The following is a 19,532-nucleotide window of genomic DNA, read 5'->3' as shown; positions in this document are numbered from 1 at the left end:
TTCCCTTTCTAAGATATTCTCGTCATAGCCTTTCTCAATGAATCTCCCTTTGAGTATGTTAGCCTGTGTTCTATAGTCATCTATTTCCGTACAATTCCTCCGGACACGGAGAAATTGGCCCCTCGGTATATTGTCTAGCCATCTGGGGAGGTGGCAACTATCTTTAGGGATATAACTATTCCTATCTGTTGCTTTGAAGAAGGTCTTGGTGGAAATGTATTCACCATTCTTGCATAAAGTTAAGTCCAAAAAATTAATCTCACTGTTGCTATACTGGAAAGTGAGTTTAATATTATTATTATTGTGGTTGAGGGTGGTAAAAAAGTTGTTCAACGTAAAAAACTGTCACCCTCCCAGAGAAGTAGGATGTCATCAATAAACCTTCGATAGAAAATTAAATGCGGCCAGTCTCTAGAATATATTATGTCCTCTTCCCATCTTGACATAAAGAGGTTTGCCAGACTCGGTGCAAACTTCGCGCCCATGGCAACTCCTGTCCGCTGTAGGTAATATAAACCTATTAAGAAGTGGGAAGTTCGGGGATCTCTTGATACCAAGCCAAGGTCAAGTAGATCAAGAAAGATTGCAGCTACAACTGCCAGAAGAATTTTTCAGGATAGAAAGGGAAACCCACAGGTAACCACAAGAAAAATACAGGCTGCTCTGGAAAAAGACAGTGTGGTTGTTTTGAAGGAGCACAATATGATGACACTTGAACAAAAATGAGCTGCATGGTTGAGGTGCCAGAAAGAAGCCTTTACTGCATCAATGACACAAAAAGGCCTGGTCAGGCATGTTGTAACTGGGCTTTTTTGTGTCATTGGTGCAGTAAAAGCTTCTTTCTGGCACTTCGACCAAACAGTTAATTTCTGTTCAAGTATCACCGTATTGTACTCCTTAAAAACAACCACGCCATCTTTTTCCAGCCTGTTTTTCTTTTGAGGCTGCCTGTTGGTTTTTCTTTGAATCCCAGACAATTCTTGTCAGTTATGGCTGCAATCTTTCTTGGTCTACCTAACCTTGGCTTGGTTATCAAGAGATCCCCGAACTTTCCACTTCTTAATAGGTGATATAACAGTACTGATTGGCATATTCAAGGCTTTGGACATCTTTATATGTCCTTTTCCATCTTTATAACGTTTCATTACCTTGTTACGCAGGACTTTTGACAGTTCTTTTCTGATCCCCATGGCTCAGTATCTAGCCTAGTCAGTGCTTCCACTTAAGAGCTAACAAACTAATTGACTATTTATACACTGACACTAATTGCAATGTAAAAAGCCACATATGTGGGACATTAACCTCTAATTGGCATTTTAACCCATGTGTGTCACCTTGTGTGTCTGTACCAAAGCCAAACATTCCAGCGTATGTAAACTTTTGATCATGGCCATTTGGGTGATTTCTGTTATCATTATGATTTAAAAAGGAGCCAAACAACTATTTGATAATAAATGGCTTCATATGAACATCATCCTTCAATAAAAGAGAATTTTTTGGCATAATCAGTCATATTTTCAATATCAATGCCAAAATTTCACAATTTCTGCCAGGGTATGTAAACTTTTGAGCACAACTGTATCTGCTATAGGGTGGTCATTATGCGGTAAAGCTTCAGTTCTGTTAACCCTCAAGATGTACTATAAACATTGCAACGATTTACGGTCAACTGTGTTCCTGTTCTGAAGATGAAGTCTTAAGCATGACCTTTCTTAAACTGATTGCAAAGTTGGAAAAGTTGGAGCATCTGTCTCCATTATAACCACATCAGCATTCTCAATGTTGTAATGAACTAAAGCTACAGCATCCCTTCATGCAAGAGATTTAGAAAGATTTTCACCAATAAATAAATATATTTGCAGAAAAATGTGTAGACTTCTGGGAAAGGCAGTGAGACAATCGCACAGCAAGATAATACATTTGTGGGGGAACTCTGCACACATACCGTACTTAACAACCCCAGCTTGCTACTGTTACAAGTTAACATTTTTATTTCTTGGTAATATCAGAAAAGTGCAGTTGGGTGTTGGTCAAAATTTTATCCAGGATATTTCAATCTTTTACACCTAAGTGCTGTTTTCCTTGAAAAAAATTACAATTTGAGAAAAAAACCAAGTTGTCTTAAGAAAATACAAATACATACATAGGAGAATAAGGACAGTGCTTAATAGTAATAAAGTTACTTTTTCTTTAGCAGTTTACAGAATCTGCAGCCGATGTGCATCCAAGGACAAGTTGCTTCCAGAGCTGCACTTGTAATAAGCAAGTAAGTAACTGTCACTGGTTATATGCAATGTCAATATGTGGGATCGAGAGAAGGGGTAGGCAACCCTGGAAGAGGTCAAAGACCCCAAGGGCACAGTGTTTTTATGCTTTTTTTTAACTGCTTTCCCGCCAGTTAAATAGTCCCATAGGAAGTAACGTGGTAAACGTGACGCAGCGCGTCAGTACGCGGGGAGGAACTTCCGGGAACGTGGTGACGTCATTTCTGGCGTGGGGGCCATATTGGATCACCTTTTTCAGATACCCATAGCATGTGGTAGATGAGCTGAAGACAAGACGATTGCTATGTGAGTGGGCATTTTTTATTTGGATTATTTACTTAATAAACCGGTTACACTATGGAGGGTCTCTGTTTGTATTTTACTATGATCCTGGGAGGAACTGGCTGCTAGTTGGTTGAAGGCTGGAGACACTTGCCATCATTGAGGGGAACCCTGGGAGGAGTCTGTCCTTGTAGGATCGGTTGATCCCCAAAGTGAGCTGGCCCTTTGGGGTCTAAGTAAGGAGGTGAGGGGGCATTCTAGCTATTGGAGGATTGTCACTTGTGAATCACCTACACAGCACGACAACTGCATGAGAGTGAAGTGGGAGTACCACTATATGTGTTGCTATTGTTGGGACTATTTAACCATTTGTCCACAGTTGGTTTGCACATTTTTTGTGTGTCATTTCACAGTATTGTGCTACGGTTAATATTTCACTGTGTGCACTGTATATTCCCAGTGAGAGGGGATTCACCTATTACACAATTATTTATATATCAATATACACTTATATTTATTTATATGTGGATCTCCCTGATGTGGATATCAAGGGGACTGAATATTATGTACTAAGTTGGTTTATTTTGATCACCATTCATTTACATATTTATTTATCATTTAGTTTTGTCAGCGCTGCACTGTGATATTTATTGGTTTATTTACTCATTGGGTATAAGGTTAGTGTCAGCAGATTTGAGGTTAGGACTCCATTTAAGCGCAGGAGGATACTCGTTATACAAAGCAATGTGCTTACACAGTAAAGCACACACACAGCACACAGTAAAACAGAACACGGCACAGTTAACCCTTTGAATGCCCCAGATGTGAACCCCTTCCTGCCCAGTGCCATTAGTAAGGTGTCAGTGCTTTTTATTAGCACTGATCACTGTATTGGTGTCACTGGGGGATGTCAGTGACAGTCAGTTCCCCTCCAGTGTCAGAATGCCTGCCACATTCCTGCAGTCCTGCTATAAGTCGCTGATCGCCGCTATTACTAGTATATAAAAACAAAAATTCCAGTATCTATACCACCATTTGTATTTCTGTAACTTTCACGTAAACCAATGAATTTACACGTATTGGGATTTTTTTTTATCAAAGACATGTAGCAGAATACATTTTGGCCTAAATTTATGACAAAATGTGATTTTTTAAAAATTTTTTACTGGATATGTTTAAGAGTAATAAGTCAAAAATATTGGGGGTTTTTTCAAAATTGTCGGTCCTTTTTTGTTTATAGCGCAAAAAATAAAAAATGCAGAGGAGATCAAATACTACTGAAAGAAAGCTCTATTTGTGGAAAAAAAGGACATAAATTTCATTTGGGCGCAGGATTGCATGACTGCACAACTGTCAGTTCAAGTAACACAGCGCCGTATTGCAAAAAATGGCCTGTTCAGGAAGGAGGTAAATCCTCTGGAAGGCCAGTGGTTAAAGAAGAAAATGTAAGAAAGGCCCATTAAAATGTAAGGAAGGTGAGAAAGGTTCAGAGGTCAGAAATAATTAGTAACAGAGTGCAGGGGTCAGTAACATGTAATATAGAATTCAGGGGTCAGTAGTACGTAACCCAGAGTTTACAGCAGAGGGCAGTAGTACAGTTCAATGGTCAGGAGTAACACAGAATTCAGAAATCAAAAGTAACACAGAGTGCATGGATCAGTAGTAAGTAATGCAGAAGAGGTCAGTAGTATGTAACACAGCATTCAGCAATAAATAAGAGGTCAGTAATAAGTAAGGCAAAGTTCAGAATCAGAAGTAACACAGAATGTAGGGGTCAGTAGTAAACACCACAGTGTCCAGGGGTCAGTAGTAAACAACACAGGGTGCAAGAGTCAGCAGTAAGCACCACAGAATGCAGGGGTCATTAGTAAGTAGCAAAGAGTGCAGAAGTCAATAGTAACACAGAGTGCAGGTGTCAGTGATAAGTGATGCAGAAGTAAGTGATGCAGAGGTCAGTAGCATGTAAAAGTGTTCAGAGGTCATTAGTAACTAATACAGAGTTCAAAGGCCAGTAGTAACACAGAAAGCAGGGGTCAGGTGTAAGTAAAGCAGAGTGCAGAGTGACACAGAGTTCAGATGTCAGAAGTAACAGAGTGCAGGGGTCAGTACCACAGCAAATATCCCCTGCTCCCCCTTTAAAATTCATTCACCAGACCTCAGATGCAGCAGAGCCCAGTTCTCTCCTCAACTGTGTCATATGACACATCAGAGTTGAAGACTTCCATCAGATCTGCATTGCATATTGTTGCTCTGATTTGAGGTCTGAAAAGTGGCAGACGGGGTCAGGAGCTGACAGTACAGCTGTTACACGATCTATACGTCCTGACTGACTGGTCATTGACCCCTAAGTGTGATGTTTCACAATATGGCCAAATTACATTAGTTTGCAAAAAGCTGCTCTGTCTCCCTGGTTCTAGCATTCAGCAAAGGTCCAGGCAGCAACCAAAGAAGCCTTCTGAGATCTGCAGTGAAAGCAGTGTCAGAATCTCTAATCTTTCCTTAAGCTATCCAAAATAAAGAAAAAGCCTAGAGTTAGGCTTTATGAAGCTCATGTGCAAAAAGCACGCAAGTAACATTCTGCTTTTATTTACCCTCCGAAAAGAAGTCATCTTTACTTGTGACCTGTTAAGCAAGCAGCTAGTCATTTGCAAAATTTTACATTTTCACTGCACTGTTCATATTTCAAAACAGGTTCCACCCATATTTAGGGTGGAACATGTAACATGTTCCAGCTCCTGTCGCCTTTTCCACCCTCAACCCCTCCTCGGTGTGACAGCGAGGGTGGGGTCTTCTCTTCACTCCCGGTGTCACAGTTTAAAAACAGTTTTCTGTGAATTAACTACAACTATCGTCAGCCACCACGGCTGATGGTATGCAGTTCTGAATGAACTGCGAGGGTGCTGTTGAGAGCTCTTGTAGTTCATTCACAAGTCCTGCAACTTTCCACAGACAAGCCCATATGAAGGTACTTGCAGAAAACTGCAGAATCCTGACCATTGCACCTCTAATCCACTGATCACAGGTGCAAAGCTCAGTGAACTTAGCCTTTAATGAAATAGGGGTCAGTCTGTTGACCATTAAAGTTTATGTAAACCCCAATATTAAACATAAAAAAATAAATAGGTGGTGCCGCGCCCTCTATGTGAACAGGTGTCAAAATATTAATATCAATATAGTCAATAATCAGAAATAATAAAATAAAAAATTATATCAAATGACAATAATGAATATGACATCTTAAACTAAAAAATATATAAAAATGTATATATGAATAATAAAAATGAAAATAAAAATAATAAAAATAAGTCCAGCCAAGTATGGAGTCCTTTCATGAGATTAACATACTCAAAAGTACTTGTGGAATACTCACACCTTCCGATCAGTCTATTAATGCAGGTGTTGATGTTAAAGAGCAGAGGATTACCCTATTGTAATACTCTGCAGGAAGCTTAGTGGATTAATCACCTCTCCACTCTTAGATATACTGCAGTGAGTAAATATGGGTTGAGAACTCTCCCTTCCTTGGGCTTTCCATTACTGGGTATACTGCTGTAAACGAATGTGGGATATGAATCCTCCCTTCCTGTGTACTCCTTCTCTGCTTGTGTGCCGGGAAAAAAAAGAGAAAGGGATAGTGCCTTATCCTCAATAAAAAAGAAATCTTTATTTTGTGCCTAAATGCGCACTCACATTGTTTAAGAATTAGTATCGCTTTTAAAATGCCAATGAATAGCGGTGTGACCAGCCTGGATGGCGTGTGAGCACACACTGCCTATACTCGCCGTTCCAAGGAGGCTCCAGGCCCCCCCCAAAAAAAATTAAGAGTCAGCAGCTACAAATACTGTAGCTGCTGACTTTTAATATAAGGACACTTATGATGTGTCCCAGAAGACTGTGGGGAGGGAGTGATGGAGGAGAACTTCCAGTTCAGATCGCCTAGGTGGTCAGAGCGGAAGTGGGAGCGAGTACCTGTCAAAACCCGCTCCCCCCCAAAAGTGTCAAATGTGGTAGTGGAAGGGGGGAGAAGGAGACAAACAAGCAAATGTACCCCTTTTTAAAAGTTCCACTTTTAGTCTGGTCACCCTGGACCGTCTCTGCTTCCTTTCCACATGCCAAGGTTTTTCTCACTCTACAAAATATTACCTTACTTAGGAATTTAAATCAATTGTATTGTATTTTATTCTTTAAAAAAAAAAAGACTGAGTTCTACAGTCATACACTAGTGGAAAGGAACACTAGTCATCAGTCAGATTCAGATTAGTCAGCTATTTTTCAACTGTACATAGGAAATAGAAGCATTTTTTTTTTTTAAAAAGAGGGATTCACAACCAGCCCTTCTTTCAGTGGAGTGTTTACTATAATTTGTAGACACGTGAACATCAGAAATTTTCATTTCCTATGCCTTCATTTATTGAAGAATTTTGTTTCATCATATTCGTTAATTGGAATGGATTCGTTTTCAAAATTCATTTAGTACATTAGTTGGTCCAGGTGGATTCAAAAAGTGTTGCAGTTTTTCCGGACGATTACCGTATATACTCGAGTATAAGCCGACCCGAATATAAGCCGAGGTACCTAATTTTACCACAAAAAACTGGGAAAAACTATTGACTCGAGTATAAGCCGAGGGTGGGAACACCAGTGGGAAGAATCGTGCCTCATCATTGGTGTCAGTGGGAGGAATAGTGCCCCATCATTGGTGTCACTGGGAGGAATAGTGCCCCATCATTGGTATCAGTGGGAGGAATAGTGCCCCATCATTGGTATCAGTGGGAGGAATAGTGCCCCATCATTGGTATCAGTAGGAGGAATAGTGCCCCATCATTGGTGTCAGTGGGAGGAATAGTGCCCCATCATTGGTATCAGTGGGAGGAATAGTGCCCCATCATTGGTGTCAGTGGGAGGAATAGCGCCCCATCATTGGTGTCAGTGGGAGGAATAGCGCCCCATCATTGGTGTCAGTGGGAGGAATAGTGCCCCATCATTGGTATCAGTGGCAGGAATAGTGCCCCATCATTAGTATCAGTGGGGGGAATAGCACCCCATTATTGGTGTCAGTGGAATAGTGCTCCATCTTTGGTGTCAGTGGGAGGAATAGTGTCCCATCATTGGTGTCAGTGGGAGGAATAGTGTCCCAACATTGGTGTCAGTGGGAGGAATAGTATCCCATCATTGGTTTCAGTGGGGGGGTGGAGGAATAGTGCCCCATCGTTGGTGCCAGTGGGGGGGAGGAAAAGTGCCCCATCGTTGGTGTCAGTGGGGGGGAGGAATAGTATCCTATGATTGGTGTCAGTGGGGGGTGGAATAGTGCTCCATGATTGGTGTCAGTGGGGGGTGGAATAGTGCCCCATCATTGGTGTCAGTGGGGGGGGGGGAAAAGTGCCCCATCCTTGGTGTCAGTGGGAGGAATAATGCCCCATCATTGGTATCAGTGACACCAATGATGGGGCACTATTCCTCCCACTGACACTTGCTGACCCCTGTTCCAGTATGGTGCTGCTGCAGCCAGCATATGTGGTTGCAGCAGCACCTAAGCACGGCACACTTACCTGCATCTCCTTCACTCGATTTTCACGGGGCCGCTCAGCTCCGCCTCCTCGCCGGTGATTGGCCGCCTGTGTGCCTTTCCTGAGCTACAGTTCTGGCGGCCAATCACCGGTGAGAAGGCGGAGCCGAGCAGCCGCGCGAACATCCAGTGGATGAACCGAATGAAGGAGCAGCCGCTCTTCCTGGACCGGATCGTCGTGGGACCGGAGCCAGGTAAGAGACAGCAGCCCCCCGCAGACGTTGACTCGAGTATAAGCCGAGGGGGCCGTTTTTCAGCACAAAAAATGTGCTGAAAAACTCAGCTTATACTCGAGTATATACGGTACTACATTTTTCATATATTATCAAATTGGAAATATTCAAGATGCTAATCCAACCCACCAAGAGAAATGGCATGAGCTGATCAGACAATATCGACTGGCGTCATTTGCATCAGAATTAACAAATGGAATGAAATTACCAAATTTGAAAATTTAATTCATTTCCCCATGGACCTAAACTAGGCCTCTTTCACATGGGGGTTTTGTTTTTTTCAAATATTCAGTCACATTTTTTCCAAGAAAAAACTGATCAGTTCACGTAAGTTTATCAGTTTATCAGTTTGCTTCCATTTTTCATCAGTTTTCATCCATTTTTCGTCTGTTTTTCATCCGTTTACATATTTTTTTCATCCGTTCCATATTTTGTAAACAAAGAAAAATAGGGTTTTCTTCCATTCAAAAAAATGGAAGATAACGGATGCGGACATTAACAAATGTGAACAGATGATCATCCGTTTACATCCACTAGTCCATAGAAATACATGGGTGTCTGTTTTTCATCCAAAAACAGATGAGAAACGGACATACGGAACACCGTGTGAAAGAGGCCCTACTAGCGCACAATGTGACGTCACACGAATGAAACAAATGCATTTGTTATTTTCATTATAATGTTTTTTTCAGATTTGTTGACATTTGTTACTATGCCCATTCAGAGATTCATATACATCAGAATCTCCAAAAATTAACCTTTTGTCTGAAAAAACTAATCATAACAAAAGGAAGAGTGCATACCTAATACTTTGATCAGTTGTTCACCACTAACCTGACCTCGGCACCAACTGAACAAATATAGTTACGATATTCTTACAATATTTTCAAGAGCCACTTCAGCCAATTCAGAGAGAGCCACCAAATGATGTATCATATGCATCATTTGTGCCTAAAAAGGTCCTGGTGGCTATCCATTCTACACATAGTAGTAGACTTGGTCACCTTTTGGCAAACATTCTTATAAAATATTTTGCTATTGTGTTTCAGCTACTCCAGAGACCCCCCTGTTTTTCTGAAGTTCAGTGATTTTTTCTGGGTCACATCACAGTCCAAATTTCACCTTCCATATGGCACAAATGGCAGTGGTAAGATGGTTAAAAACACGCTAATTTTTATATTTAATAAAGCTTCAGACACAATCAGAAGTTATGTATAAATTAAAGTATATGTATGGTGAAAAAAAAGATTTTTTGTAGTTTTGGATAATCCAGGAAGGATTAGTGCATCGTCAAGTTTTTAATGTTCAGTGAAAGCAGAAGCAATGTGCTGGACAAAGATCCTTTAGCAATGGAAATAAGTCTTTAGTTAAGCCTAATGGGTTGGGTTCAGCAGTTCTCCACAAAAGAGGGGGCCACCAAAATTGAGAAATTCATATGTAGTTCTACCAAAAAAATTCCAAAAAATCATCTTGAGAGTTTAAAAAGTTTTATTAAATTCACGGATGGGTAACCATTATTTTCCCTTCTTTTTCCCTTGGAGGATTTTGGGCAACGGAACCATTTTTACTAACCCAGTTCAACCCAAAACACCTATGTACTTTGGCATTCCCCAGTCTACATCCCACTTAGGTAATTTAAGACTATGGATGTGATTCTGAAACCCTTTATCTGGGGTAGCAGTTGATATAAATTGACATGGCACATACTTAAGAACCAACCTATCTGGGGGGCATGGCTCTGCCATACCTTGCACTATATTACCTAGCTGCCCAACTTTTCAATATTTATCATATGAGAGGCAGAGATTTAGTGCTCTAGTCTCCGACCCAGAAATCTCAAGTTTACACCCGTTCTGTAATATTACTAGGGGTATTCAGGCCCTGCCACGCAGGTCTCTACTAAAGGGATGGCCCAGCATTACAAAAGGCTTTGGGACCTTGCCACCTCTAGAATAAATGCCTCTCAATTTCATACAGACACTCCTCCTTGGTCCAATTGTTTGTTACCTGAACTCCTAACTATTCCAGACCCCAGGCTGTGGATATGTAGGGGGCTATACCTTCTTAATAAACGTACAATCCAATGAGGTGGTAAAAACTTTTGAGGTTTTGAAACAAGTGTTCTATATGCTATTCCATTACCTTCAGGTGCGGCATGCTTTAGCGTCTCAGTTTGCAGAAAATGTGCCAGTCCTCTCTTTGTCTATGGGGAAGAATCACAAAAGTTGATATCCACTCTGTATAAACTTCTCCTCACCCCAATGGTCTCCGATCTGGCTTATTCTATTAAACCTCATTGGGAGATTGACATAGGGATTAGAGATGAGCGAATCGAACATGACGAAGTGGAATTCGTTTCGAAGATTAGGAAATATTCGATTCGCACCGAATCCAAAAATGAGCAAACTTCGGATGCACGAATCGAATTTTCCCAAAAATGGCGGCGACATGTGTGGCGACGGAGCGGGGATCTCTGGGAAGGCGCGCAGACAAGGCGCGCTGACCCATAATGCATTCATTCATGACATGTGATCGCATTAGCCAATCAGCAGCCAGCCAGCCAGCACTGTGTAATGGTGGAGCTATAAATCGCGGCCATCTTAGAATTCTCCATTAGCCTCCGGTCATTCAAGAGAGACAGACCTCTGTGTATTAGGGACAGAGTTAGGGCCACAGAGGCTTTAGGGCCACAGAATCGTTACTTAGGGACACAGAATCGTTACTTAGGGACACAGAATCGTTACTCAGGGACACAGAATCGTTACTCAGGGACACAGAATTGTTACTCAGGGACACAGAATCGTTACTCAGGGACAGACACAGAATTGTTACTCAGGGACACAGAATCGTTACTGAGGGACACAGAATCGTTACTCAGGGACACAGAATTGTTACTCAGGGACACAGAATTGTTACTCAGGGACAGACACAGAATTGTTACTCAGGGACAGACACAGAATTGTTACTCAGGGACACAGAATTGTTACTCAGGGACACAGAATTGTTACTGAGGGACACAGAACTGTTACTGAGGGACACAGAATTGTTACTCAGGGACACAGAATTGTTACTCAGGGACACAGAATCGTTACTGAGGGACACAGAATCGTTACTCACGGACACAGAATGGTTACTCAGGGACACAGAATCGTTACTCAGGGACACAGAATCGTTACTCAGGGACACAGAATCGTTACTCAGGGACACAGAATCGTTACTCAGGGACACAGAATCGTTGAATTAAAGAGTATGTCAGACAACACGCAGAGGAGTGGCAGAGGAGGCAATGTTTCAGGAGCGAGCAGACGTGGCAGCAGAGGAAGCCAGTGCTCCCGGTGTCATCCAGCAGTCGTGTCTCCACCGACAACCCTGCCGTCATCGATTGGTTGGCTTGGTCGTCTTCCTCTTCCCAGGTCACCTCTGACACCTACAGCCAACGGTCGGTGGGTACGTCAGACACAACCGTTAGTTGGCATGGCCCGGGAGCAAGCCCACTGAAATCACGTGTCCTCTACCTGCCCCTGTCCTTTGGTGTTCCCTCACCAAGCGAAGTATCGCATGCTGTGGGCTCAGCCCCACTGTACAGTGAGGAAGAGCTAACAGAGGGCGGTCAGGAACGGGGGGAGACATCCGCCTCTTCAGCAGCCAGGCGAAGAAGTACTGGCGAGGAGAGTGGCTCGGTAGCCGGTCTAGAGACAGGTCTGTCTCCTGACCCACACGCAGCTAGTGAGGCGGAGACCCTAATTGATGATGATGAGGCTGATCGCACTTGGCAGCCTCGTCGTCATCAGGCTATTGCTTCCGCATCATCAGGAGAAGAGGGTGCCAGCTTGGCAGCGAGCAAAACAGTCGGTGGATTGCCCAGGAGGCAGCAGGGTCGCAGCAGTGTCAGTGGAGGCAAACTGCCACGGAGTAGAGCACCAGCTCCACTGCAGCCTACCACCACGGCCAGTAGTGGTGCCGGTGTGCACGGAGGAAGTAGCAGTCAGCCAGTGAGGAGTAGCGGGGGCAAAGTTTCCTACTCGGCGGTGTGGCAATTTTTCGTCAAGCCGCCCGAGGAAGTAAACGTAGCCGTATGTCGACTATGTGGCCAGAAAGTCAAGCGTGGCCAGGGGGCCCATGTTGGGACTACAGCGTTGCGTCAGCATATGCAGCGTCGCCATTCGGTGGCCTGGGAAAACCGTGATAAAGATACGGCGGTTCTGCCTGCCCCAGCCCCCGCTCCATCACCCGCTCCGTTACTTGCTCCGTCACCCGACGTCAATCGCCCTCTATCAGCCAGTCAAGGCTCCAACACCTCTGCTGAGGGGAGTTGTCGCTCGTTGGCATCTTCCGCTCATTCAGATGCTCCTTCTCCTGCTACTCCTCTTCACGGATTCCGTCAGCAGTCTTTCTTGGAATCCGTTTCCAAGAGACAACAGTTTGCGAGCACGCACCCGACGGTGCAGAAGCTGAACGTCCTCCTGTCCAAGTTGCTGGTGCTGCAGTCCCTCCCTTTCCAAGTGGTGGACTCAGCACCTTTCCGAGAAATGATGGCTTGTGCCGCGCCGCGGTGGAGAGTGCCAAGCCGGCATTTCTTCGCCAAAAAGGCAGTGCCAGCCCTGCATTCACATGTAGAAGAGATGGTGGGCCAGTCTTTGAGCATGTCGGTCTCTGCCAAAGTGCACGGCAGCGCCGACGTGTGGAGCTGTAACCACGGTCAGGGACAGTACATGTCATTTACGGCCCACTGGGTGAACGTGGTGCCGGCACAGCCGCACCAGCAACTTGGACAGGTCACGCCGCTTTTGCCTCCATGTTTGCACGTCCTTGGTCCAGCAAAGATGTCCGCCTCTACCACCTCTTCTTCCGCCGTGTCCTCAGCCGCCACCCCCGTGCCAAGTCCCATTACCCGACCGGCATATCACATGTGCAGGGCGCAACGGTGTCACGCTGTGCTGCACCTGGTATGCCTTGGCGAACGTAGTCACACAGGGGAGGAACTTCTGAGTGTAATGAACAGAGAAATCGACAGATGGCTGTCTCCGCGCAAACTGAAAATCGGAACCATGTTGACCGACAACGGAAAGAACATGGTGTCTGCTCTGCGTCAAGGAAGGTTGTGCCATGTGCCATGCATGGCTCACGTGTTCAATCTGGTTGTCAAGCGGTTCCTAAAATCCACCATCCCACTGCAAGACATCCTTAAAATGTCACGTAAACTTTGCATGCATTTCAGCCATTCCTACACCGCAAAGCACACCCTCCTTGAGCTGCAGCGGCAGAACGGAATTCCACAGCATCGCCTGATCTGCGACGTTGCAACAAGGTGGAATTCAACCCTACATATGTTAGACCGCCTTTACGAACAGCGAAAGGCCATCACCGATTTCCTGATGTTACAAGCGGATAAAAGGTACTCCCCTGTGTAACTTAGATGTCAGCCATTGGCAGCTCATGCGTGACACCTGCCGCTTGCTCAGGCCCTTTGAGGAGGCCACGCTATTCGTGAGTCGGCAGGACTATGGGATGAACGACGTCATTCCTCTGTTGCACGTCCTGGAACAAATGCTGTTAACAATGGCTGGTCAGGGTGCGGTAGACGTGGCGCACAGATCTCAACGCCACATGACCCCTGTGGGGGCAGGACAGGAAGAAGAGGAGGAGGTAGAGGAGGACATTGGTGCTCAGGAATTATTGAGTGAAATGGGTGGTTTTTCCACTCAGCGGACAGGAGTGGAGGAGCAGGAGCATCTGGTAGAGGAGGAGGAGGAGACAGAGGACCCAGACGCACCGTGGCAGTATGCTGTGGAGATGGAGGCAGGGAGTCCCTCGCATTCCTTGGCACAAATGGCCCATAGCATGCTCGGTTGCTTGCGTAGCGACAGCCGAATAATAACCATCAGACAGAGGGATGACTTTTGGCTGTCCACCTTGTTGGACCCTTGCTACCGTTCAAAAATGGTGGCCTTTTTCACACCTGCTGAGAGGGAGGCCAAAATAACGTACTATAAAAACCACCTATGTAGTCAGTTGGTCTCTGCCTTTCTGCGCCAACGTCCATCCTCAGACACTGTGGGCCCTGTGCGCTCGCGTTCCGCTGCCATGGCAGCAGGGGAGGGGTGGGGTGGTAGGAGCAGTGGCAGCTCCACCAGCAGCGGCTGCCTCAGTCTGCAGTCGATGATGAGTAGCTTTCTTCACCAGCGCAGTGAGGAAACTACTAACCAGCCGCAGCAGCAGCAGCATCAGGTGGACCTGGAGCAGGACCTCAAACAACAGGCTTGGGCCTACTTGGACAGCACCCTGCCAACCGAGGTAGACAATCCCCTTGACTACTGGGCAACGAAACTTGACCTTTGGCCCCAACTAGCTGAATTTGCCCTTGAAAGGCTGTCATGCCCGGCCAGTAGCGTGGCATCGGAGCGCGTGTTTAGTGCGGGAGGAGGTATTGTAACTCCGCGGAGGACACGACTGTCCACCCAAAGTGTGGAGAGACTCACGTTTGTGAAAATGAATCAGGCGTGGATTAGTCTGGATTTCAAACCACCAGTTCCTGACACAACTGACTAAATCCGCCATGAATCATGCCCCAAACATGTTATTATTTTTAACATAGGCCTCTGTATGGCCTTCAATTTAAGCTGCTTACGCTTTGCCACTCTGCCATGGGCCCCTGTACCGCCTCCTCATGCTGCTGCCAGGTCCAGAGTGTGTCATGGGTCCCTGTACGGCCTCCCATTGCTGCTGTCTCCATCGCCACACTCTGCCATGTGCCACTTTCAGGTCTCCTCACACTGCTGGTGGGTTCCATTTTGTCATAGGGTGCTGGCAGATTACGGGCATCCCATTGCTGCTGCCAGGCCCGTAATCTGCCATGGGCCCCCGTACCGACTCCTCATGCTGCTGCCAGGCCCGTAATCTGTCATGGGCCCCTGTACCGCCTCCTCATGCTGCTGCCAGGTCCAGAGTGTGTCATGGGTCCCTGTACGGCCTCCCATTGCTGCTGCCAGGCCCGTAATCTGCCATGGGCCCCCGTACCGACTCCTCATGCTGCTGCCAGGCCCGTAATCTGTCATGGGCCCCTGTACCGCCTCCTCATGCTGCTGCCAGGTCCAGAGTGTGTCATGGGTCCCTGTACGGCCTCCCATTGCTGCTGCCAGGCCCGTAATCTGCCATGGGCCCCCGTACCGACTCCTCATGCTGCTGCCAGGCCCGTAATCTGTCATGGGCCCCTGTACCGCCTCCTCATGCTGTTGCCAGGTCCAGAGTGTGTCATGGGTCCCTGTACGGCCTCCCATTGCTGCTGTCTCCATCGCCACACTCTGCCATGTGCCACTTTCAGGTCTCCTCACACTGCTGGTGGGTTCCATTTTGTCATAGGGTGCTGTATGGCCTCCCATTGCTGCTGCCAGGCCCGTAATCTGCCATGGGCCCCCGTACCGACTCCTCATGCTGCTGCCAGGCCCGTAATCTGTCATGGGCCCCTGTACCGCCTCCTCATGCTGCTGCCAGGTCCAGAGTGTGTCATGGGTCCCTGTACGGCCTCCCATTGCTGCTGTCTCCATCGCCACACTCTGCCATGTGCCACTTTCAGGTCTCCTCACACTGCTGGTGGGTTCCATTTTTTCATAGGGTGCTGTATGGCCTCCCATTGCTGCTGCCTCCACCGCCACACTGTGGCTCCACACTCTGGTTTTGGCCCCGTGACTGCCCAAATGAGTGAAGTGTGTGGTGATTCTAAGATCGACGGCACTCATCTGCATGTCATACTGACTGACAGTATTATTTCTCTTCCCCAGCAGACTCCAAGGGCATTTAAATTAAAGGTACAGTGTTCTGCACTAATATAAAGGCTCTCTGAAGCCTAGAAACACTCTTTTTATAAGTTAAATTCGCAGCGAATATATTCGACTCGAATTTATTCCGCGAATTCGCCGAATCAGCCGAATCGAATTTTTGAATAATTCGCTCATCTCTAATAGGGATCATTGGCAATGAGGAATGGGAGGAATTACTAGACTCCTGCAAAAAAATTTCACCTAAAACCTCTGATCGCCTCACCCAACTCTATGTTGTGCATAGGGCATATCTTACATTGACTCACCTTGCACGATTTAGAGGTGATGGAGATTCCTATCGCCCCAAGTGCCATATATCCCTGGGCACATTTATTAATTTGCTCTGGCACTGCCCACGGTTAAATGGATTTTGGGCTCAGGTGATCCAGTTTTTACATGACTGTATAGATTTCCCTATCTCCCTAGACCCCAAACCCTGTTTATTGGGAATTTTCCTGATTCAGATACTGACAAATATCTGACTATGTTTCTACATGAAACTTTGTTTAGCGCCAGAAAACTGGTAGCTCAACATTGATGTCCCACATTGGAAGAGTGGATAACAGAAATTAATACCACCCTCCCCCTAAAGAAATTTATATATGTCAATAGAGGCTGCCCATCAAATACAATACAATCTGGGTTCACTGGCTGCAATCTGCTGACACCAGTACATAGACAATGTTTTATACTGGATATATATTCGCCTTTTTATCACTCGAAAAAAGCCATCCCACAGTGTAATGGAACAAATTCACAGTTTCCTCTATGAGCAAAGCCAATATCCAGCCCTGGGGGTTATACATATTTCCCTGCTTGTTATTTTCTTGGGCAGTGGTCCCCTCACTGCTCCCTGTAAGTTCCCCTGCCTCTGGAGCCTATGAGAGAGGACCTGGCAGCTCGAAGTGCTGCCTCTACCAATAGAGGTATGCACATCAAGGGAACAGTGATGTAGACACTTGAAGATGGACCCCAGGTGGTACACAGAAGAACTGAGAAGGATCATCATGTGGCAGTTAAGTAAAAATGGGTATTCAGATTTTTTCTTTCTTCATACTAGCAGTTAGAGGATGGTTGGGGGTTGCAAACGTCCTGGAGCTGGGCTTTAAGTCTTACCCAGGGTTTAAAATAGTGAATATTCCCGTCATTAGCAGCACTGTAGTGTTTTTATTGTTGTCTGTGTGCCTGCTAGGTAGAATCATCCTCTCTGATTGTCCTTGTGACCACTGTCATGGAGACAGAAAATTATGGGAAATCCAATGTTTTTCAGTTTTCTCCAAAATAAGAGGTTAGTAGAAAACTTCCAACGTTGACACCTGTTCCTGTGACATCTGTGTAAAAAGGGAATTAAACTCCCCTTGTAGTTATTTGCTCTCACTTCCTGTTACATCTTTGGAAAGAAATCTTCCCAATTAAACACAGACTACCAAAAATAAAGTCTCAAACCAGTTCAGCGGGGGAATTCAGGTGTCAGAGATACAGCCTTGTGAAAAAAGTCCCTGTTATTTCTCCACAAAACAGACTATGTGACTTACCTCTGCATAGGGGCAAAACAACAGAAATAAATTCGGCACACAAGGAAGAATAGGAAAAAAAATCCCAATTGAAAAGTGGCACTAAAGGCAGAACATTTTTTTTTTACGCTAGAATAACTTTATTAACAAAAAGGTAAAAGAAGGTACAGTTGCACAACAGATTGCACAGTACGTAATAAACACTCTAGAACCGGGATGAGTCCAATAAACATTTGAGAGAGCAAGAAAAAACAGACAATGGGCACAGCATTGTTCAAACAAGATGACAAGAACATCAGATACTCTATACCAGGATGTAGGCTGGTAAAAGAAATTCTGTAAGGAGGGACGGGGCAAATCAGTCACAAGTACCCCTGCTCAATTAAGGCACACGTAGTGGGTGTATCAAGCCATCTATCCCACATTTTGTTATATTTCATGGGGCAACCCTTATGTATATAAATCAATTTTTAATATGGAAGTGTCAAGTTAACTTCAATCAACCATGCCTGAAGGGTAGGAGGTGTCACCTGCATCCAATGGTGCCCAACTAATTTCTTGGCACTAAAGAGGGATTCACATAACAAGGTAACTAGGAACTCGTCCTCAGGCAGGTCCGGGAGGAGGCCAAGCAAACAAAAGGCAGACCATTTTTACCTTAAGGCATTCCAAGCATTAGGGTATAAAAATGTCTCAGTAGTTGTATCACCCTCCCACTGCCATAAATATTTGCCTGTCTTGATTGAGTGTTGTGCTTGTCTTCTGTGGCAGTGGTCTCTGTTCCTCTCCTTACAGGACACAGGGGCAGCAGCAGAAGCCATTGGCTCCTGCTGCTGTAAATCAAATTCTGTGAGGAGGGAGCGGTGTCAAGCCACATTGTGTGTGTCTATGGACACATACAATCCAGCTTGGGAGTGAGCCCACATGTCTGCCCCCTTAGCAAGTGCTTTGCTATGGGGACATAAACTGAAGAGGATGAGTGGACAGTGCTGGAGGGGGACCCCAGAAGAGGAGGTTCAGGGCTGATCTGTGAAATACCATTGCACGGAAAAGGTGAGTATGTTTGTTATTTTAGAAAAAAACAAAACAAGCCCTTACAAGCTCTTCAAAGCCCATGCCCAGCCTCTATTTTTAAATAGTTTCTTGCCATTTAAAAAAAATAAGTTTGACGATCAGTATGTTTGCATGATTCAGTGCAGTCTCACACATTCTCCACAATACTCCAGCATCAGTCTTTATTAAAAGTTGTCAAGGACATGCCCGGTAGAGGCATGCTATCTAGCCACCCTGAGCTCCCAGTAGTATGCTGCAAAGAATGGTGCTGATGTCACTACACTGTGCCATTCTTTGTAGCATTCTGGACAGCCAACTGCTGAGACAAGAAGAAGAGGACCCTGGAACATCTGATCAACTAGAAGACTGCTGGATAAAACGTAAGTGTATAAAAGAAAGTGGGAGTTAGGAGCCACAGGGAATATTGTGGGTGGTGTTAAAAAGCTGGAATTGTGCTTTAAAGCATAATTTACAAAATTGAAAATAAAGGAAAAGAAGCCTGAAAAAAAGAAAAATTAAAGCTGTCCTAATGAAGGACTGGTAAGCTGCAATATATAACGTTTTTGTTTACGGGTTTAGACATACTTAATGGATATACGTGGTTTAACCACTTCCCACCTGGCCACTGCACATAAACAGCCAGGTGGGATCTTCGCTGTTCTGAGTGGACATTCCTGAACGTCCCTCAGAGTGTGGGCGCATGCGCTTTTGGTGTGCCTGTGTTCCCTTGACACAGCGCACTGCACCACGGCAGATGGGCTCTCTGATTGGCTGTTCTGATGACATGATGGCTGTGGTCAATC

At 45.2% G+C, this 19,532-nt stretch overlaps 1 protein-coding gene across 1 annotated transcript in view; it reads left to right on the top strand.

Moving 5' to 3' along the window:
• The first annotated feature begins 2,200 nt into the window (after positions 1-2,200).
• LOC149447752 (CMP-N-acetylneuraminate-beta-galactosamide-alpha-2,3-sialyltransferase 4-like) overlaps positions 2,201-19,532 on the top strand; it is a 47,917-nt gene continuing 30,585 nt past the window's right edge. The window contains exons 1-2 of the mRNA XM_089652081.1: positions 2,201-2,266; positions 9,395-9,492. Of these exons, the coding sequence (XP_089508207.1) occupies positions 2,217-2,266; positions 9,395-9,492 (148 nt within the window). The 5' untranslated portion in view covers positions 2,201-2,216. The remainder of the gene's footprint in view (positions 2,267-9,394; positions 9,493-19,532) is intronic.

The sequence above is a fragment of the Staurois parvus genome, unplaced genomic scaffold, assembly GCF_062004578.1.
Source record: "Staurois parvus isolate SC_StPar_1 unplaced genomic scaffold, SC_StPar_1.0 ptg000671l, whole genome shotgun sequence".
Taxonomy (NCBI): domain Eukaryota; kingdom Metazoa; phylum Chordata; class Amphibia; order Anura; family Ranidae; genus Staurois; species Staurois parvus.
The sequence above is the reverse complement of the archived record's forward strand: the minus strand, read 5'-3'. Positions and strand labels throughout refer to the sequence as shown.